The 20,736-nt window shown below is 55.2% G+C and overlaps 3 protein-coding genes across 3 annotated transcripts in view; 2 read left to right on the top strand and 1 right to left on the bottom strand.

Annotated features, from left to right (window-relative positions):
• Window positions 1–20,736, top strand: part of LOC115641316 — a 627,798-nt gene that overhangs the window by 198,751 nt on the left and 408,311 nt on the right.
• Window positions 152–9,866, top strand: SULT2A1 (sulfotransferase family 2A member 1). Its single transcript, XM_030544536.1, has 7 exons — window positions 152–2,592; window positions 3,868–4,036; window positions 4,439–4,647; window positions 6,153–6,279; window positions 7,833–7,927; window positions 8,898–9,078; window positions 9,410–9,866. The coding sequence occupies exons 2-7, from the start codon at window positions 3,901–3,903 to the stop codon at window positions 9,523–9,525; spliced, it is 864 nt and encodes a 287-aa protein (XP_030400396.1). The 5' UTR covers window positions 152–2,592; window positions 3,868–3,900; the 3' UTR covers window positions 9,526–9,866.
• LOC115641394 (deleted in malignant brain tumors 1 protein-like) overlaps window positions 16,216–20,736 on the bottom strand; it is a 44,522-nt gene continuing 40,001 nt past the window's right edge. Inside the window, exons 12-13 of the mRNA XM_030544518.1 lie at window positions 19,102–19,215; window positions 16,216–17,581 (exon numbers count right to left, since the gene is read on the bottom strand). Coding sequence (XP_030400378.1) covers window positions 17,451–17,581; window positions 19,102–19,215 — 245 coding nt within the window. The 3' untranslated portion in view covers window positions 16,216–17,450. The remainder of the gene's footprint in view (window positions 17,582–19,101; window positions 19,216–20,736) is intronic.

Raw genomic sequence — 20,736 nt, 5'->3', positions numbered from 1 at the left:
GTATTCTCCCTGTTTACAGTCGGAGGGCTTGTCTCCACTACCCAGCCTTGGATGGTATAGCTAAGCCGGCAACACACGCCAGTGGAAATGCAGCCTGAGCTGACAGAGGGCATTGCTCTGCCACCATAGCTACACCCCCACCCCTTACACCATTAAGGACACTGACAAAGGCGTGCAGGCATAACTGAGTCTATGCCAGGGATTGTGGGGGTTGTAGTGCAGCGCAGGCCTGAGCAATGCTGTGCTATTGCATGCGCTGTGGTTTGCTGCTCTGGGCTGAGCAGATTCTAGGTGAAGTCCTTGCTTTTCGGGCACCTCCCCTGGCTTCCTGCACAGCTGCCAGCAGCAGAATTAAACAATAACAAGGCTGTTTAAAGACCCCACCGGCTGCACTTCCTGGAGTGTTTCACAGAAACATGCTTTCTCTGCACAACACTGGGACAATCTGGGCTGGACACTGCACCTTTGGGTGCCTGGTGAAACAACTTTTCAGCCTCTCTCCCTTGCCAAGTTCGTCCCTGGCTGTGCTGAGGGCCAAGCCGTATCGCTGGTGCTTGTTTCCTCGCTGTAAGAAGCGTGAATTTTGGCAGTGGCTTCTGATGATGCCCAGACTCTGGCTGCAGGGAGGCAGAGGCTCCCCATCACCAGCATTGTACTAAGTGTCTCAAGGGGCTGGTTCTCCCAAGGATCTGGGAGGCGGGCGGTGGGATGGACCAGAACCTGGGGAATGGCTGTGCTCCAGACGCAGCAGCTAGTTCATCCTTGGGGCTCCCAGACAGGTTCCTGGGCATGGCCAGCCAAGTTCACTGGTGGGGCAGCAGAATTGACGAGAGAGAGACCCGGATCTCCAGAAGGGCTCAGCACTCACAGGTATGGCTTTATCCACAGGGCTCCTTCTGTGCTGAGCCCTTCCGGAGATCCTGGCCCCCACATCCAGAGGCAGATGAAGTTTCCCTGGGGTCCTAGGCCAGAGCAAGTGGGGCCCCTCCCGATCCCTTCTGCCTGTGGCCCTTCCCAAGTGGGATCGGGGTGTGGGGCTCCCCCTGCCCTGCCTGCCAGGTGGTCAGGGATTCAGGCTTCCACTGCTTGATGGCGGATTTTTTCCGGGGGCTCTGTTGGCCCAGAGGCTAATCCACCACTGCTCACAGCCAGAGGTCCCCTTTTTCTCTGTCTCCTCCACACTTGGAGAAGCCTTCATGCTCAGGGACAGGCTAGGGCTCCCGATTCCACCCTTTGAACAAGGTTCATTTATTGTTATTTAATACTTACTTGGCAGTAGCACTAGTGGCTGTGTGCTTGTGGTGCCAGGTGCTGGATGTGTGCACACTCACACCTGCATGTGGCGAAGACCCTACACAGACCTTACACAAACAAAACAAAGCACCTTGGGCATGATTTTTAGGCACCTGAAGATGCAGAACAGTGCCAAGTTGTGCCAAGGTGCTTTTGAAAATCTCGCAAGGCACCTATCTGCATCTCTGGCCACCAAAATACCCTTGAAAATCCAGCCCTTAGCCCCTCTCACTCTGCCCTATGGCTGCAGACAGCTGTTCTAACACCAGCAGCAAAACCACACTAGGAGAGCTGAAGGTAGAGGCATGGTGCAGATGAGAGTGGGGCAGAGGTGTCTGGGCTCTACCTGGCCTCGCTGCTCTCCAGCTTGGCACTGCCAGCTGCTTGTGCCATGCCTGGCTCGTCCCTCCCTCTGCAGCATCCGGATCCTCCCCTGCTTCTCTCAGACTCACCCCAGCTGGGGAGCAAGTGACAGGTTCCTAATTTAGCACCGGACACCCAGGGCTGCTTCAGTGCCTCTGCCAGCATAAAGGGGTCTGAGAGAGGGGGAGCCGGCTCTTGGACTGGGGCCAGCTGTGTCGATACAGGGGTGTCCCAGGGCCAATGAGGGTTACAGGGGTAACCAATCCTTGGTCTCTCACTGTTACAACAATAACCTGTTCAGTGTGGTCTGGGATGTCCTGCCGAGTCCCCTGAGAAGAATCACCGTTGAAACCCCTTTGAGTACACAGAGAACGCTCTGTGCCCATCTTCTCCCGGCGCTTCCTGCTAGCTCCGAATGGAAACAGCAGCCCTCCACCACAGCCACAGCAGCAGCAGCTCCTGTCTATGTTTGTCTGTCTATTGCCATCTCCCTCTGACTGTGTCCCTACGCTCCATCTTATCTCTCTCTCCCCACACACCCCTTCTAGCTATCAATCCCCATCCCCACACACCCCACCCACCCCCTCAGCTGGTTTAGTGGGCAAACTGTGGTGCATAGGCTGAGAATGGGGTGAGGACTCTGTCCCTATGTGTGTCTCTGCCTCTTGCTCCGGAAGGGGCTGACCACCTGGACTTTGTCTCTCCTGGAAATCATCGGCCTCTGGGGCTGGGCAGGGCCTGGCTCCCTGATCCCTCCCCGTGGCAGACCTTCGTCCCCACATCTCCAAGAGCTGTGCCAGGCCAGGGCTTGGAGTGCTGCAGAGAGAGCTCCTGGTCTGGCCTCTCTTCCCTGGCGGAGGTCGATCCCCTGAGCTCCCAGAAACCTCACACTCTGACTGCTGCCTCCCGTACCCCCAGGCAGAGCCATCTGGGCAGGTGAGTACATGGTTTGCAGGGGGAGGGAGGCTATAACCAGGGGCCTGGCAGGGCTGGAGTAAGCACTCTCCAATGCAGTGAGCCATTAATCCCTGCCAGGAGGAAAGCTCTTCTCTGGGAGGGGTGCCCAGCAGGAAGGGGACCGGGCAGAGGGTAACCAGGGGGAGGGGGGCCCAGCAGGGAGATGTGCATGGGGCACCCACTGCAGTGGCGAGACAGACTCAGGAATGGGTAGGAGATGCCCATGGGAATTAGCAAAGCGACGACTCAGCAGTGCAGCGCCTCCTGCTGGTCATCTGGGAATTAGCTCTTTCCCAGCTCTGGAGCACCTCCTTCTGGCTGGTGTCTTGCCTGCCTTAGGCCCTGTGTCCCTCACAGACCCCAGTGCCCTTTACCTTGGGGTTCTGCCCCAGCAGTACCCCCACACTCTGAGTCTCCCCTCCCAGGGGAACACCCAACTCCCTGTCCCCACCTCGCCTCAGTGGCTACTGCCAGTCATCATCCAGCCCCCACTCACTGGGGCAGACTGCAGTCTGCAATGGCCACTCATCATTGGCAAGGGGGTTGGATCTGCTGCCTCTGCCTATCTTCGGGCTGCCCTTCTCAGCCCCAGTACCTTTGTGGGCCTTGAACAAGGCCTGCAGCCTGGGATTTTATCAGGCTGGAGTTCCTCTTGCCTTTCCCCAGCACTGCTCTTCTTCAGGTACAGACACTCCCTGCTTATGCAAACCCGACTTACGCAAATCCAGACTTATGGAAAAAGTTCCATAAGCTTTTTCTTGTTCTTTTTTTCCCCTCCTTTCTTTTTTTGGTGTAATTGTGGGGTATACATTCCCAACGTACATAACATTCCACTTATAGAATGTTTGCAGAGGTCAGGGAGCATCTGTACCTTGCTCCCAGGCAGCTAACCCTTCCCACTCCAGCACCAGAGTCAGACTCCTCTAGCTCCTGGCTCATAGCCCCTTTATAGGGCCAGCTGTGGCCTGATTGGGCTGGCCACACCTGTGATCAGCTACTCCCTCAGCTGCTTTCACTCCTTTTCCCAGCTGCAGCCCTCTCCAGGGCTGCTTTTAACCCCTACAGGATGGGGTGCTGCCCCACTACAGGGCTGCATACCAGAGCTGCCCAGGCAGTGAAGCAGGAGGAGGGAGCAATGGGCCTGCAGTTAGGTTGACGCAGGCCCAATGCCCATCGGCAGGGTGCACAGGTCTGGCCAGGAGGTAGATCTGCAGGCCCTTGTGCATGGTGATAGGCTCCTATGTCTCCCTGCAGGGCTGGTCATCTCAGGCTCTGTGAGGCCAGACAATGGCAGTGGAGTACATCACATACCAGGGCATCAAGTTCCCACCTGCATATAACTCTGAGTGGAGCCTGCGCTTCGCCCACAAGGAGTTCCAGGTGCAGGACGATGATGTTTTCAACGTCACTTACCCCAAATCAGGTAGGGCGCTGCAGGCATGGATGGGGGATCATCCCAGGTCAGGGTGGTGGGAGAGGGCCCTGTTATCCTGGAACCCCGTTATGTGGGGTGTGGGGAGGGCTGGATGTGGCCCATGCAGCTATCAGGGAGGGAATGGGGAGGGCTGAGTGTGTCTGGGGTGTCTATTGGGGGTTGGGGATGGCTAGAGGGCACTGAGGTGGCTATAGGGGGTGGGGTGAGGAGCCTTGGGTGGCTATAGGGGAGGAGGGCTATAGGGGAGGGCTATAGGAGAAGGCTGGGATGGTTATAGGTTCACTGGTGGGGCTCAGCCCTGTGGGCCCCACTGAACCAGGGAGGCACGCTGTGCCCAGAGACAGCTCCACATCCTGCAAGGTGCCTGTGATCGAGCCCCCTGTCCCCCAGGCACAGTGTGGATGATCGAGATCTTGAGCCTGATCCGCAGCGGCGGGGACCCAGCCTGGAACCGAACCGTCCTCAACTCCACCCGCGTGCCCTGGTTCACTACCCGCCTGGGGCTGGAGTCTGCATTGAGCTACCCCCGACCCCGCCTGCTGACCTGCCACCTCCCCGTCCACCTCTTCCCCACATCCTTCATTGGCTCCAGGGCCAAGGTGGGCCAGGCAGGCTGCGCATGGGGGTTACAGTACAGAACTGGGGGGGGGGAAGGGAGGGTCGGTTCTCATGCAGAGCTGGGGGAGGGGTCAGAGTTATGATGCAGAGCTGGGGAGGGGAAGGGGCTAAGGTGCAGATCCATAGTGACAGGTCCCCTGCAGGGTGCCACCTGGAGCTGGAGTACAGCTGAGCCCTCTGTTCTACCAATCTGGGTTCCCTCTCACGCGGTGATGTTGTGTCAAGCTGCCAAGCCCTCCAAGCTTGCACTCCCAGCAACATCCACAGGCAGTGGTCACACCCAGCTGTGCTCATGAATGCTGTACCGGCCAACAATAGAGAGGCTTCAGCCAAAGTACTCCCCTGCCTAGGATCTGGTCAAAAACTTGAACAATATATTAGTTCTTATCCAGTCTGCCCCCTCCCCCGTTGTTAACTGAGCTGAGATTTTTCCCCAAGCACATCACTTAAACCACGCTGTTTTAGGTGAAAAATATAAAATTGATTTATCAACCACAGAAAGATAGATTTTAAGTGATTATAAATGATAGCAAAAAGATCAAAGATAGTTACCGTAAGAAATACACCAAAAATGCAATCTAAGCCTAATATACTAAATAGGATTTGAATCAAGCAGTGTCTCACCTTGTTCCATAGTACAAGCAATGTTTCCTGCACAGACAGGGCTTTCTTCTTTCCTGCCTGGCACCAGCACTTTGCCCCCCAATTCAGTCTTTTTCTCTGGTATTCTCAGATGTTGTGTTGCAGGGAGAGTGAGGTTCAGTCATGATGTCACTTCCCCCTTTTATATCTTCTTCCAACTTGCTGGAAAGCTCTTTTGCTGTGACCTGGGTCAAGCAGTTCCCATTGTGTGGTGCTATCTCTGAGAGGTTTTTATTCTACACAGTTCCTGGGGTAATATATTATGTATTTCCTCAATAGGCCCTCAGCGTTGTTTGGCCTTTTTATTGTTCTACCTCAAATGCGGCTTGTGGGTGTCCCCAACCTCACAACATATTCCAGTAGCACATACATAGCCAAACTTCATAACTTCACATACAACCATTGCACATAACATTTAACAGGATATTAATATTCTACTGATTAAGACTTTTAGAATGACACCCTACAAGGCATGCTTTGTACAAAACCTATCCTACTCCTATCACCATGGTGAATATGGATGCAGAGTGTCTCTTTGGGGCACAGAGTGTCACACATAGAGAGTAGGGTTTGGGGCATGTGCAGCAAAGGACAGCCTTAAGATTGTCCCTGAATTCCAAGTGCTTTAACCCTGCCCCTGTGGAGCCACAAGTGTTTACCTGGCTCTGGGGCCAATGGCTGGACACCCATGGACAGTCAGACCAGGAGAGTGATGCTGGCAGCTCTGCTCTGCAGAGCACTTCGGGGGCTCCCTGACCTGTAGGAGAGCATTTCCTGTACCAGTCCCTACCCTTCGCCCCTCAGCCTATGTCATGGTCTGACACCTGCCTGCACTCCCCTCCAGGTGATCTACACACTCCGCAATCCCAAGGATGTCCTGGTCTCCTATTTCTATTTCTCCAAGATGTGCAGCTCATACGAGGACCCCGAGTCCTTCGAGCAGTTCCTGGGGGACTTTCTTAGTGGGGACGGTGAGTGCGGCTTCAGGGCCTGGTACGCCTCGGGACTTGGGAGGTTCAATACCTGATCCAAGCCTGGCCAGCCACAGACGCAGTCTGCCCCACATCGCCATCCCAATAATTCCACAATCCCATCACTCTACAGCCTTGGGCAGTGGTGTGTGTGTGTTGGGGGTGGAGGTATTCACCAGAGCTCTCCAGTCCCAGTTCCTGCCCCTAGCCAATCACTGGGGGGTCTCTCCATTGTGTCCCAGGGCTGGGGGTCATGGTATTAGGGCTCTTTAGTCTCCTCCCATTAGGGTGACGCGAGCAGTGAGTCCATCACCCATGTCAACCTAATCGCACAGCTACATAGCGGGGAATAACTGGCTAGGGGGTGGCACTGCTGCAAAGGGTCTGTGGGTTAGAGTGGCTCTCAAATTCAGAGTAAGTCAGCAATGGGACAGCTGCACAAAAGGCTGCTATTGTTCTGGGGGGTGTTAACAGGAGTGTTGGTCTGCCAGGACATTGCCCCACTCTAGGCACTGGTGAGGCCTCAACTGGGGGACTGTGTTTTCAGGAAAGACGGGGAGAAACTGGGGAGAGGCCAGAGAAGAGCACCAAAACTTCTAAGAGGTTTGGCAACCCTGATCTATGAGGAGAGGTTGGAAGAATAGGGCGTGTTTAGTCCAGAGAGGAGGGAGCTGAGGGGGATCGTAGAACAGTCTGCAAATACAGGAAAGGTTGCAGTAAACAGGATGGGGATTAATTGTTCTCCATGTTCACCCAGGGGAGGACAAGGGAGATGTAGGTTAGATAGTAGGACAAACTTTCCAAGGGTGTAGAGAAAGTGAATAAGGAAAAGTTATTTACTTGTTCCCATAATATAAGAACTAGGGGCCACCAAATGAAATTAATAGGCAGCAGGTTTAAAACAAATAAAAGGAAGTTCTTCTTCAAAAAACGCACAGTCATCCTGTGGAACTCCTTGCCTGAGGACGTTGTGAAGGTTAGGACTATAATGGGGTTTAAAAGAGAACTGGAAAAATTCATGGAGGTTAAGTCCATAAATGGCTATTAGCCAGGATGGGTAAGGAATGGTGTCCCTAGCCTCTGTTTGTCAGAGGATGGAGATGGATGGCAGGAGAGAGATCACTTGATCATTGCCTGTTAGGTTCACTCCCTCTGGGGCACTTGGCATTGGCCACGGTCAGCAGACAGGACACTGGGCTGGATGGACCTTTGGTGTGACCCAGTATGGCCATTCTTATGTTCTTAAGGGTAGCTCAGCTCTGGAACAGGTGACCTATGGAGGTTGTGGGATCCCGTCACTGGAGATTTCCAAGAACAAGTTGAACAAACCCCTGCCAGGGCTGATCTAGGGTGACTCGGCCCTGCCTTGGCGCAGAGGGATGGACGTGATGACCTCTTGAGGGTCCTTCCAGCCCCACGTTTCTAGGAGTCTCCATTGGGGTGTCTTCTTACATCCTAGCAGGAGCATTCTCTGCCCACACGAGAGTCCCCTCTGTGCTGACTCTCTGGCTGACACTCACAGCCCCACCCCGCTCTGCTCTCTGCCTCTGCAGTGCCCCACGGGTCCTGGTTTGATCATGTCAGAGGCTGGATGGAAATGAAGGGCAAAGAGAATTTCTTCTTCATCTCTTACGAGGAGCTGCAGCAGGTAAAGTGACCCAGCCACATCCCCTCTGTTGTAGACCGGCATGGATCCACTGGAGTCAATTGGCCAGCTCCCTGGCTGGGGTAAATCAGGAGTAACTGAACTGGAGTCAATGAAGCCGATTCCCCTACTTCAGCATGATGTAAATCAGGAGTCAGCAGATTGGGGTACGGGAGGGGGTGAGGGTGAGGCCTCTGGGCTTGGGCCAAGGGGTCCAGAGTGTGAGGGGAGGTCCAGGCTGTGCCTGGGGCAGAGCATTGGGGTGCAAGAGGGGATGCAGGGTGCAAGCTCTAGGAGGGAATTTGGGTGCTGGAGGGGGCTCAGGGCTGGGGGAGGGACTTGGGGTGTGGGAGGGGGTGAGGCATATGGGCTCTGGGAGGGAGGTGGGTGCAGGGGCGGGCTCCAGATTGGGACAGAGAGTTGGGATGCAGGAGGGGGTGCAGGGTCCAGCCAGGCGGCATTTACCTCGGGTGTCTCCTGGTTTGGAGGCAGTGGGGCAAAGCAGGCTCCCTGCCTGCCCTGGCCTGTGCTGCACCTGGAAGCAGCCAGCATGTCCCTGCGGGCCCTTGGCAGGGCAGGGGGCTCTGCACTCTGTAGGCACCACCTCCACAGCTCCCATTGGTGTAGTTCCCGACCAATGGGAGCTACAGAGTTGGCGCTCAGGGCACAGGCAGTACGTGGAGACCCCATTACCCCCCGTCCCCCGTGGGTGCAGGGACATGTCACCGCTTCCAGGAGTGGCGCAGGGCTATGGCAGGCAGGGAGACTGCCTTGCCCCACTGCACTGCTGGACTTTTAGCGGCCTAAAATCTCCTGGTTTGGCTTCCTTAGCCTCCGGGAGTTAGAGCCCGATTTTGGGAGACTCCTGGCAAAATTGGGAGGATTGACAACCCTAGTCATCACCTGCCCAGGGCAGCACGGGGGGCTCTGCCAAGCCGTGCCATGGTTACTGAGGCTGTTGTTTTCCCCCCAGGACCTGAGGGGCAGTGTGCAGCGACTCTGCCAGTTTCTGGAGCAGGAGCTGGATGATGGAGCTATCAACTCGGTGGTGGAGAACGCCTCTTTCAAGGCCATGAAAGAGAACAAGATGTGCAACTCAACGCTGCTCCCGATGGACATCATGGATCAGGACAAGGGCACTTTCCTGAGGAAGGGTGAGGAGATGGGTGCCCTGGGGCACTGCCCCCCAAGCTGCTCGGTGTGGCAAGTCTGGGCCCCCCAGTAGTGACAGTGAGGGGAGCTGCTGTGAGCCAGCCCAACAAGGTTGACCCCATCGGTGGGGAGCCAGGCTCTGGTAAGCCCACTGCAGCCCTCAAGAGGGATAAGCCAGAGCCCGGAGTGTTTGCTGGGAGCGGGGTGGGCTCAGGTCCTCCTCCTGTGAGCAAGCCTCCCTTGATGCACAGGGTGAAGGGAGAGACACACTGATCCAACCCCCTCAATGGCCATGGTGCAAATCCTGAGTTGATGCCTCTCTCGATTTCACAGGCATCTGTGGGGACTGGAAGAACCATTTCACGGTGGCACAGAGCGAAGCCTTCGACAGGATCTACCAGGACCGGATGGGGGGGTTGCCGGAGGCGTTCCCATGGGATGCACACTAGGAATGAACCACAGGAATAAAGCAGAGCATGGAACCACAGGCAGCTGGGCTGAGTTAGTAGGGACAACTGTCTGCAGTGGTTCACCCAGACCATGGAAGGGCATGGCTTCGGCCTAGCGGGATGGACCAGTGCCAGGAGCATTGCCTGGCATGAGTGTCCTCTGCCAGCACTGCCTCCCACGCCCCTTCATTCCACCAGGCGCCCGGGTCAGCTTGGCCCTAGTCTCCTGGGGCCCATTGCATATCCGATTGCCCCCGTGAATGTGTTCAGCTGTAGCCGCCAGCCACTGCAGCTTGCTCTGTCCGTGTCTTCTGGATTAAAGATCCCTCGGCCCTCTGATATCCCCCTGAACTTTCTCGGCAACTGCTACATAGACTGAGGCCCTTATGCTCGGTCATGTTCTGGGGGTGAGGGGTTGTGTCACCGCCTGCCCTGTAACTCTGGGTGCCTTAAATGCTCTGCTGCTGAGGCTCACAATCTGGTCACCCATAGCCAGCAGATAAAATCATAGAATCATAGAATACAAGGGCAATTGGTGTCCAGGAACACGGATTGCGACAGGACGCTTGTCTGCCTGTGCTCTCAGGTCCCACATGCTGGCACCCAGGCAGTGTGAAGAAGGAAGCACAGGAGCTCAGAGTTGGATGTGGGGTTCTGAGCCCCCGTGCTTCCTCCTTCACACTGCCTGGGTGCCAGCATGTGGGATTGAGCCAAAAGAAATCTGATGAGGTTCAACAAGGACAAGTGCAGAGTCCTGCACGTAGGACAGAAGAATCCCATGCACTGCTACAGGCTGGAGACTGACGGGCTAAGTGGCAGTTCTGCAGAAAAGGACCTAGGGGTTACAGTGGATGAGAAGCTGAATAAGAGTCAACAGGGTGCCCTGGTTGCCAAGAAGGCTAATGACTTTATAAGTAGGAGCATTGCCAGCAGATCGAGGGAAGTGATTATTCCCCTCCATTCAGCATCTGGCCCCACACTACAGAAAGGATGTGGACAAATTAGAGAGAGTCCAGTGGAGGACAATGAAAATGATTAGGAGGCTGGGACACATGATTTATGAGGAGAGGCTGAGGGAATTGGGCTTATCTAGTTTGCAGAAGAAAGGATGGAGCTCGGCTGTTCTCATTGGCGGCAGATGACAGAACAAGGAGCAATGGTCTCAAGTTGCAGTGGGGAGGTCTAGGTTGGATATTAGAAAACACTATTTCACTAGGAGGGTGGTGAAGCCCTGGAATGGGTTACCTAGGGAAGTGGTGGAATCTCCATCCTTAGAGGTTTTTAAGGTCAGGCTTGACAAAGCCCTGGCTGGGATGATTTAGTTGGGGATTGGTCCTGCTTTGTGCAGAGGGTGGACTAGATGACCTCCTGAGGTCCCTTCCAACCCTGATATTCTATGATTCTGTGAAAGGGCTAGCTGCTCTCAAGGAGTTCGGTGGCTGCTAAAAAAATTACAGAGATGCTCACAGCCTGAGTTAGGTGCCCAACGCACCTACACAATGAATGGAGAGCCAGAGGCGCCCCACACAGCCAGGCTCAAAGAACTCCCTGTTAGGGTTCCACTGGCCCAGGCTAGCCTGGGGACACAGCCAGGCCCACACATGGCAGCTCTGAAACTGGCAGGGACTAGACAGCCTCTGCCCAAAACACACAGACAAGCCAAGTGACATGGATTGTCCCGGGAGGGTGGGACTCTCACTCCTCTACAAATACATCATTTCACTCAACCTGCACCATCTGCATGGGGCTGCACGCACCCAGCGCTGCCCCTCCAGGACGCTGGACACACAGCTGCAGCTTCTACACTTAAAAATCCTTCCAAAACGCCGCCAGGACTTGTGATCCATTCCATGCACAGGAAGGAGGGCGGCGTGGCTGAGCAGAAGTGGGGGTGAGCTGAACTGCCCGGTCACACAGACACAAATGCCTTTCCCACAGGCTCCACCCCCTGGCACAGCACAGCCAAGGGACACCCCAGTGACAGTCACACACCAGCGAATGCCAGGAATGGCCTGCACCTTAAGGCAGGCAGCAGGAGGACCATGGCTCTATGCAATAGAGCTTTAGGTTTCCCCTTGGGCTGGTCCACACCTGGAGGGGAGCCCTCTCCTGCCATGGGAGTGCAAGAGGGGCTGCCCTCTCCCTGGGCCTAGCTGCCCCTCGAGAGGACATGATAATCCAAGTGTATGTCCATGCACCTGTTCCCTGCTGGATACCCCCTGTGAACGCCTTCCTCCGCTGAAACACACCCAGGCTCCAGAACCACCCATAGCCTAGCTGCAGTGGGGATGTTAGCGCAGACCCCTCCCACCCACCCACACACACAGCCCGCATGCCAGCAATGCATTCCTGCCATCCTACCCTGAGCCCCCTCCACACACAGAACACCACGGAAGGTCAGCCACAACGCTCAGCACTTCCGCAGGGAAAACAGGGCTCTCAGCTGGACAGAGCCCCAGGACACCCACCCACCCAGCAAGAAACTCCACTGCTCCATCAGGGCCTCACACAGAGTTACAAAGAGATCCCCGGGCTTGGGAACCCCTCTGTGAAGGGGAACCTCTCTGTTCCCGGATTTGGGAATCCCTCGCTGGCTGAGTGCCATGCATTTCGGCACATCTGGGCTCACTGCTAGCCCCCTGGTGACAGACACAATTAGGTGACCAATCACTGGAGAAGTTTAGCACACGCAGGCCCTGTGCCAGAGAGCAATGCTCCATGAAAGCCAGAGGGTCTGGACCCGGTGCCTACACAGCTGCTCTGCTGCAAGAGAGGATCGGGTTTTAGCAGCATGGGCTCCTGACATCCCAGAGCACCAGTTCTGAACACCCAATGAAAGTCAGAGCCTGGGTCACATTTGGCCTGCTCCCCATCACCAGCATGGAGAGTAGCAGGCACCTTGGGGTGGGGGCAGCCTGGGCCTTACGGAAACCCTTGGCAAGGAGCTTTCTGGTGTCCAGGCTCAGGACTCGAGTTGAGCTGAAAAGGAGCAGTGTGGGGGGAGCTGCAGAGCCAGGTTAGAGCCCTGGGCACAGGGTAAACAGCAGACCCCCGGCTCATGCCGGCCCCTGGATCTGCTCAGCCCCTGGATCTGGATCTGCATAGTTCACCAAAGAGTATCACCATAGGGAAAGCCTGTGTCACGGTGCTCACTGTGAGATGTATGTACAGGTAATAGGTAAGGTATTATGGATCTACACCAAACAGCGTGTTCTTAAGGTCTGGAACATGGGGACGGTCATCAAACGGCGAGACACAGCTTTCTTTCAGGCCAGGGGGGTTTATCTATCTGTCAGGCTACATGTCCAGGGAGTATTGTATGGTTCGCAGTGGGCACCCACTGAGCCAAATGCTGACCAAGGGGTTGTGAGACCATCCAGAGTGGGAACTGGCAGGAAGACATGAACCAGCAGGAGGGGTCCTGTTTCCAAGAGAAGACGATGGATTGCTGGGCTATAACTAGGTAGAGCTACACGCTGCATCCTTTACTAAGGGGAAAAGCTGAGAGCATGGCTCGTTTCATGAAAAAAGGATCCCAGCCCACTAGGCTGAAAAACGCCGTGAACAATACTAGGTTCTAGGAGCGTGTTCTGATTTCATTCGATACGTATCCCTTTGTTTCCAATACTTCTCTCTATCTGCCATAGGCAGACTTCCTCTGTTCCCGGGGGATTTTCAACCCCAGCTCTGCCCCAGGCCCTGCTCCCACTCTACCTTTTCCCACATCTTCCCACCCTGCTCTACCCCAGGCCCTGCCCCCACTCGACTCCACCCCCCAAAACCCCCACATCTTCCCACCCCCCCTCCATTCCAGGCCCTGCCCCTGCTCTGTCCCAGGCCCTGCCCCCACTCCATCCCTTCCCCCAAGCCCCACCTCTTCCCACCCTCTCCCCCCCAGCACCTCCAGCACACCACTGAACAGCTGATCCACAGTGCGCTGGAGGCATGGGCGGGGGGAGGGGAGGAGTGATCGGTGGGGCTGCTGGCAGGTGGGAGGTGCTGTGAGGGGAGTGGGAGGTGCTGATCCAAGGAGCTGCCGATGGGTGCCAAGCACCCACTTTTTTTCTCCCAATAGGTGCTCCAGCCCCAGAGCACCCGCGGGGTTGGCGCCTGTGCTACCTGCCATTACTGGAATCTCTGCTCTTTGTTAAATAAACTTCCTCTTGTTTTCACTAGAGACGTCTCTAAGGGCCATGTGCTGGGCAGTGGGGGAGGTGGAACTGGCCTGCTGGGTGCTCTGATCCTTTGGGAAGGGCAGAGCTAGGAACGCTGTGAGTGCCACTGCCAGGGGATGCCCAGAGGGCACACGGGTTCTGGGTGCCTATCACCAGCCTGTAGAGAGAGAACCATGCTTGAGACGCCAGAGACTGGTGGAGCCAGGGAGCTGACCTGCAGTGGGCACAGACAAGGCTCCCTTCTTCTAGCAGCAGGTGCCTCAAAACTCCCAGCAAGCGGAGGTGAGGGGAGCCAGCCAGGATGTCCCTGCTGCCTGAACACCAGAGGGTGGCAGGGCCACCGGCTTAGCCTTGGCAGTGTCGGGAACTGGGGAGCTGGCCACCACGCAGCTGCGTCACCAGCCACACCATAAGCATGAGCGGTAGAACAGATCTGCGAGGACACCGGAAGGCCTGGAGGGCACATGCACTTTATGGGCTAAAGAATAGCCAATCAGAGGCTCTTCTTTAGACGTCATAGAATTTCATTTTCCTGAACCAATCAAGATGTGCCAAGAGGTGCAGTTATTGATAAAACATTCCCCTCTTCTCCTGAGCCGGTCTTTAACGAACAAAACAACAAGCACAGTACATAAGCTCTTGTAGAAACAGACCTGACTCTAAACCAATTGTGTTCGCTTGCTTTTTAAAGTGTTGCCTAAACAAAACCTGCTCTAAAAACGTATTACTTGTAAACTGCAAAGAAAGTTTTAGATTTACACACTATACACAAAACACAGTCTCACTTAAAAGAAAACCAGCGTATATAAAACAGTTGATAACACATTTTACCATGTGTTACCATGCTAGTTCTCCTCCACACCATTTCTCTTGCCTAACTTTTTAAAAAATCTAAACGCTATTAAATCAAGTAAAGTTTTAACAAATAAACTTTTAAAACATCAATGAAAAGGTGCATGTGTGTAGATTTCTTTATTTCCCAAAGGTATGTACATTCAGCAGACATCATTATTTCTTTTGACTTTTATACCAAGAATTAAATTACCTCTTTTTACATAAAACCTCTAGCATTTGTCTTTAAAAAGGATAGAAAGCCCCTCATGAAAGTTATGACTAACCTTTATTCCAGTTTCCCTTATTCCATTAACTTAAAGTAATGTATTTTTATAGCCTTTGATATTTATTGGAAATTAGACCATATTGACTTTAGCTACACGGAGACTTTTAATTTAAACTTTTTAAAACACAAACGTACAGAATATCCTTTGTAAAGTATGAAAAAAATTTGGGTCAATAGAATACCCTGCCCCGACATTTACCATAAAAAAGAGAAGCAATAATTCTGTAACTGCATGAAGGAGGGAGGTACAGATTGGCCTTTCTCTCCTGTCAGTAAAAGAATAATTTATCTTAAGACTTTCTGAACATTTAAAGTGCAGAGGGAAATGTCACTATAGATGACCCATATTTACATAAGTGCCTGTTTCAATAAGAAGTGAAGTGTAAAAGGACAGAAGCCCTGTGTCGACATAAACCAATGAGTAATTAGTAAGGAGAGAGAGGAGCACGTGGCATATTTGAAGCAGCATGTTTCCCCGCTGTCATTTACAGAGCAGTTTTACAATCAAAAAATAATATTTTTTAAAGAGAAGTCATACTTTTGTAATTGCACAAATAAGGGACATAAAATTGGCCCCTTCTGCCCCTGTTATCCAAATAAACATGTCCCACGCATCCACTCCCTTCTTTACAAAATCTTGATTTTTGCAACAAAAGAATTTGTAATCACAGGCTTAAAATTAAGTAAAATCAGAACTGAACGAAAGTGTTTGAAAGCTAGATTAGCACCAATTTTTAAAATAATGTAAGCATGTTTTCACAGCCTAAACAAATGCCAAGAGCAGGAAATACATAAGTGCATTTCATTTCCACAACTAAATAATTAGCATCCCTGCGACACAACTTAAATAAAGATTATAGTAATTTTTTGTCTAAATGACTTGCATAGTAAGAAAAAACCCTGTAAAAATAGCTTTCAGGAATGTATATTGCGAAGAAGTAAGTTCCTGTGGCATAGCAATATTATACAAAACCCTCATGTAAAGAAGGGGTTTACGGTTTTAAAAAGCGGCAAAAGGCCCATCGTAGCTTTCTAAATGTTTAAAGAAACTCTTTAAAGAACAATGTTAGTTTGCTTTTTAAGTTTGAGGGGAAGGGGTGGCGCAAGGGCGGGGGCTCAGGGAGAAGGCATGGCAGGAGGGCAGGGGGCCCAGGGGAAGGAGCAGAACAAGAACAGGGGCTCTGGGGGAAGGGGTGGTGTGAGGGATGGAGTTCAAGGGGAAGGGGCTGCCAGAGGGCGGAGGCTCAAGAGTGATGCTGCAGTACCCCCCTCCAACATTCCCCCAGGTACCCCTCCCAGTACACACACACCCCTCCAGTACCCTCCAAACATCCCCCCAGCACCCCCAGGTACTCCCTCCTCTTCCCCCTAGATCCCGCCTTTCCCCCACAATAGTGTCCTCCTTGGGGGAACCTGAACTACGGTAACCTTACCTAGGGAGAGGCCAATGGACTTTTGAAGCATCCACTAAGTGTCTCACCAGTGTTGTCTAAAAGAGGCAAAGCCAACTGAACAGGTCCCTTGTGGAAAGACGAACGTACCTAATGTACGCTCACAGATATCTGCTTTATAGCCCCGGGGAACCCTGGATCATTTTTGCGGATTGCGGCTTGGATGCGGATACAAATTTTGTATCCACCCAGGGCTCTGCTAATTTCACCTCCCAGGGAATGAAGAGGATGACTTGCTGATAGTGCTACATTATCATTATACACACAATTCCATAGAGCTATAGACGTTAAGGCCAGAAGGGACCATCATGATGATTTAGGCTGACCTGCACATTGCAGTGAAATGCACAACTGGGCTGGTGCCTGGACGCAGCTCCTGTCTCGAGTCTAGCTGTGTAATATCACTGCCGGGTGTTTATGCAGTACAAGGACAGGGTGGTGGTGGGAAGGTTAGAGGGGAGCTCTCTGGATCTGTAACCCGGCCCATTCCTTTCCAATAAGCAAGGCACCGCCATGCGGCTGCACTTAGTTCTGCACCTTATCTACATACTAGAAACAGTAACGATCATTTACTGGGGGCCTGGGCTGGCTGCTGCACTGACAGATGGGCCTGGTGCCCTGAGCTCAGAGTGCATTGGGCACAGACAAACAGATGGGGTTTGGCTCCCCAAGCTCAGAGTGCACTGGGCACAGACAGACTGGGCATAGCACCCTAAGCTCAGGGGGCATCGGGCACAAACAGACAGGGCCTGGAGCAGCAGGCACAGACAGACAGGGCCTGGCACATCAGGCACAAATAGACAGACAGGGCCTGGAGCAGCAGGCACAGACAGACAGGGCCTGGCACATTGGGCACAGACAGACACCCATAGTCAGTCTCTCCCCATAGCTCATCTGCATGTGGGGGTGGTTGCTTTGTGGGGAAGGAACCGGCTGTCTCTGTGCACCTGACAATGGTTCTGCAGGGTGCACCACATGCCGTCTGCATGGCTGTGCACAGGCTGCTCAGGGATGGGCGTGGGACCTGCACCAGGGAAAGCTTTGGGGGAGGGAGGATGGAGCAGAGGAGGTTTCCAAAGCAGTTGGGGATGGTAATGGGGCTGCTCTGGGCAGGATCCCACTGGCCCGTCTCACTGCAGGCTGAGCCCAGCCCAGCCCAGCTCAGCCGGCATGCGGCTCTCACAGCACAGCGTCTTCCCTCACCAGCCAGGTCATATCGCTGTCGGGCTCCTCAGGGGGCTTTGGATTTTCTGCTGCCTGGGGCTGGGCCGGGGTCCTTGGAGCCCCCAGCTCCTCCAGGGGCATGTGGCCTGCAAGCAAGAGAACAGGGTGAAGTGCCCAGGTTAGGGTTGCCAACTTTCTAACTGCACAAAACTGAACACTCTTTCCCCACCCTCTGCCCTGAAGTCCCACCCTTGCCCCTTCTCTGAGGCGCCACCCCTTCCCTCCCTCCAGCCACCCTCCCTCCATCGCTTGCTCTCCCCTCCCCCACTCACTTTCATGGGGCTTGGGCAGGGGGTTGCAGTGCAGGAGGAGGTGAGGGTTCCAGCTGGGGGTGTGGGCAGAAATGAGAGGTTCAGGGTGTGAGAGGGGGCTCCAGTCTGGGGCAGGGGGCTGGGGTGTGGGAGTGGATGAGGGCTCTGGCTGGAGGTGTGGGCTCTGGTGTGGGGCTGGGGATGAGGGGTTTGAGGTGCAAGAGGGGGCTCCAGACTGGGGCTAAGGGATTTGGAGTGCGGGAGGGGGCTCAGGGCTTGGATAGGGGGGTTGGGTGCAGCTGGAGGTGCTGGGTCTGGGAGGGAGTTAAGATGCGGGAGGGGGTTCCGATCTTGGGCAGGGGGTTGGGGTGGGGGTGCGGGATCTGGAAGGGAGAGTGCAGGAGGGGTTTTTGAACTGAGGCAGGGGGTTGAGGTGTGGGGTCTGGGAGGGAGTTAAGGCACAGGAGGGTATTGCGACCTGGGGCAAGGAGTTGGGGTGTAGGTGTGGGTGCGTGAGAGGGTTTTGAGGGTTTTGACCTGGGGAGGGGTTGAGGTGCGGGCTCTGGGAGGGAGTTAAGGTGCAGGAGGGGGTTGCGACCTGGTGCAAGGAGTTGAGATGTGGGTGCAGGCTCTGGGAGGCAGGGTGCAGGAGGGGTTTTTGACCTAGGGCAGGGGGTTCAGGGTGTGGGCTCCAGCCAGGCAGCTCCCAGTTGGCAGCGCAGCAGGCTTAAGGCAGGCTCCCTGCCTGTCCTGGGTCCACACTGATCCTGGAAGCAGGTGGCATGTCCCATAGATCTTGGTTCCTGGCCAATGAGAGCTGCTGAGCCAGTGCTGGGGGCAGGAGCAGCATGCAGAGCTTCCCTGATCACCCCGTGACTAGGGGTCGCAGGGACATGGCGGCCACTTCCAGGGAGCTGCACAGATCCAGGGCAGGAAAGGAGCCTGCCTTAGCCCTGCTGCATCACCAAATGGACTTTTAATGACCGGGCCAGCAGTGCTGACTGGAGCCACCAGGGTCCCTTTTTGACCAGGAGTTCCAGTCAAAAAATCGATGCCTGGCAACCCTAGCCACCCCCGGCCCCCACCCACTCAGCATGCCAGGGTGCTTTGTGAATGCGACCCCATTGCCAGGGCAGGGCTGTAGGGACGGGACACCCGCGGGCCAGGACAGTGGTCCTGTGCATGGCAGTTATAGCACAGACCCCAGCAGCTGTGAGAGCAGAAAGTTTCCATGCAGGAAGGCAACCCAGGACATACTGGGCTGCAGCTGGGGCAGGATTCCTGGATCAGAACGGCAGGGCAGCCCTTGTCTCAGCCCCCACTTCTCCTCCCCTGTGGGGTTCCAGGGCTCTTACTCAGGGGGTTCCCAGCGGCTCTGTCCCGACACATCCTCCAGCAGAGCAGGATGCCGCAGATCAGCACCACGAGGGCACCCAGACCAAGAAGCACAGAGCAAAGTAGCCCAGGACCTGAGGAGAGAGCCAGACAATGAGCTCTGCCCATCTCTGCCCGACAACCCCTGAGACAGACTTCCTCCCCACCCACAGCCCCCTGCCAAGGCTGACTCCCTCCCCTGCCCCATAACCCCCCAGGGCCCGACTCTGTCCCCCGCACAGTAGGGTGACCATACATCCTGTTTTGGCCAGGACAGTCCCTGTTTTAAGCCCTGTCCCAGCCATCCCGATCTTTTCAGCAAACAAGGGCATTTATCAAAAAGTGGGGTGCAGAGGAACGTTGGGGGCAGGTGGCAATGCCAGCTCCATGCAGGGGGAGAGGCAGGGGTCGGGTGGGGGGCAGGCAGGGCTCGGGTGAGTAGCGACTCCAGCCCCAGCCTGGCATGAGGGGGAAGGCAAGACTCGGGTGAGTGGCTTGGACCAGCCCTGCACAGTGTGGGGGAGGAGGGCTTGGGCTAGCCCCATGTAGTGTTCTGTTTTCCCTATGGGAAATATGGTCACCCTACCCCACAGCACCCTCCTCACACACACACACACACAGAGCCAGAGGCAGATTAATGTTTCCTGGTACCCTGAGCCAGAGCAAGTGGGGGCCCCTCCCTACCTCTTCATCCTGCAACCCCACACACGGCCCCATCCCCTGCAGCCCTGCCCATGTTCCACCCACAGTCCTGACCCATTCCACCCCCACTGCAGCCCCACAATGCATTTCACAATCCATTTGCTCCTCACTGCCCCCCCTCTGCACTGCAGCCCCAAGGCCGGAGAAGCTCTGTCCCCCCAGCCACAGTCCCGGGGCTGCAGTGGGGAGCTAGCACTCCTCCAGTCCTGGGTCCGCAGCAGTTGCCTACTTCCTACTCCCACAAAACTGAACACCCTTGCCCTGCCCCCTGCCCCGCTCCTCCTCTGAGGCCCTGCCCCCTGCCCCGCTCCTCCTCTGAGGCCCTGCCCCTGCTCACTCTCCTTCCCCCCTCCATCACTCGCTCTCCCCACCCTCACTCACTCACTCATTTTCACCGGGCTTGCTCAGGGGGCTGGGGAGGAGGGGTACGGGCTCTTGCTGAGGGTGCAGACTCTGATGTGGTCAGGGATGAGGGATTTAGGGTGCAGGTAGGAGCTCTAGGCTGAGGCAAGGGGTTGGGGTGTGGGAAGGGGTGCAGGCTCCAGCTGGGAGTCTGGGCTCTGGGGTGGTGCTGCAGATGAGGGGTTTCGGGTGCAGGAGGGGGCTCTGTGCTTGGGCTCAGAGGTTCAGAGGGTGGGAGAGGGCTCTGGGCGGGGACAGGGGGTTGGGGTACGGAGGATGTGAGGGATCTGGCTGGCGGTGCAGGTTCTGGGGTGAGGCTGGGGATGAGGGGTTTGGGTGTAGGAGGATTCTCTGGGCTGGGACCGAGAGGTTTGGATGGTGGGAGGGGGATCAGGGCTGGGGCAGGGAGTTGGGGCATGGTGAGGGAGATGAGGGCTCCGACTAGGGGTGTGGGCTCTGGGGTGCAGCTGGGGATGAGGGGTTTGGGGTGTAGAAGGATGCTCTAGGCTGGG

The sequence above is a fragment of the Gopherus evgoodei genome, unplaced genomic scaffold, assembly GCF_007399415.2.
Source record: "Gopherus evgoodei ecotype Sinaloan lineage unplaced genomic scaffold, rGopEvg1_v1.p scaffold_34_arrow_ctg1, whole genome shotgun sequence".
In the NCBI taxonomy this organism is placed as follows: domain Eukaryota; kingdom Metazoa; phylum Chordata; order Testudines; family Testudinidae; genus Gopherus; species Gopherus evgoodei.
This window is presented reverse-complemented; position numbering and strand designations above follow the sequence as displayed.

Coding starts and splice junctions, on each gene's coding strand:
- SULT2A1 (XM_030544536.1), top strand. CDS start 3,901: ATGGCAGTGGAGTACATCACATACCAGGGCATCAAGTTCCCACCTGCA. Junction 6,280..7,832: donor GGACTTTCTTAGTGGGGACG/GTGAGTGCGGCT, acceptor CTGCCTCTGCAG/TGCCCCACGGGTCCTGGTTT. Junction 7,928..8,897: donor CTTACGAGGAGCTGCAGCAG/GTAAAGTGACCC, acceptor TTTTCCCCCCAG/GACCTGAGGGGCAGTGTGCA.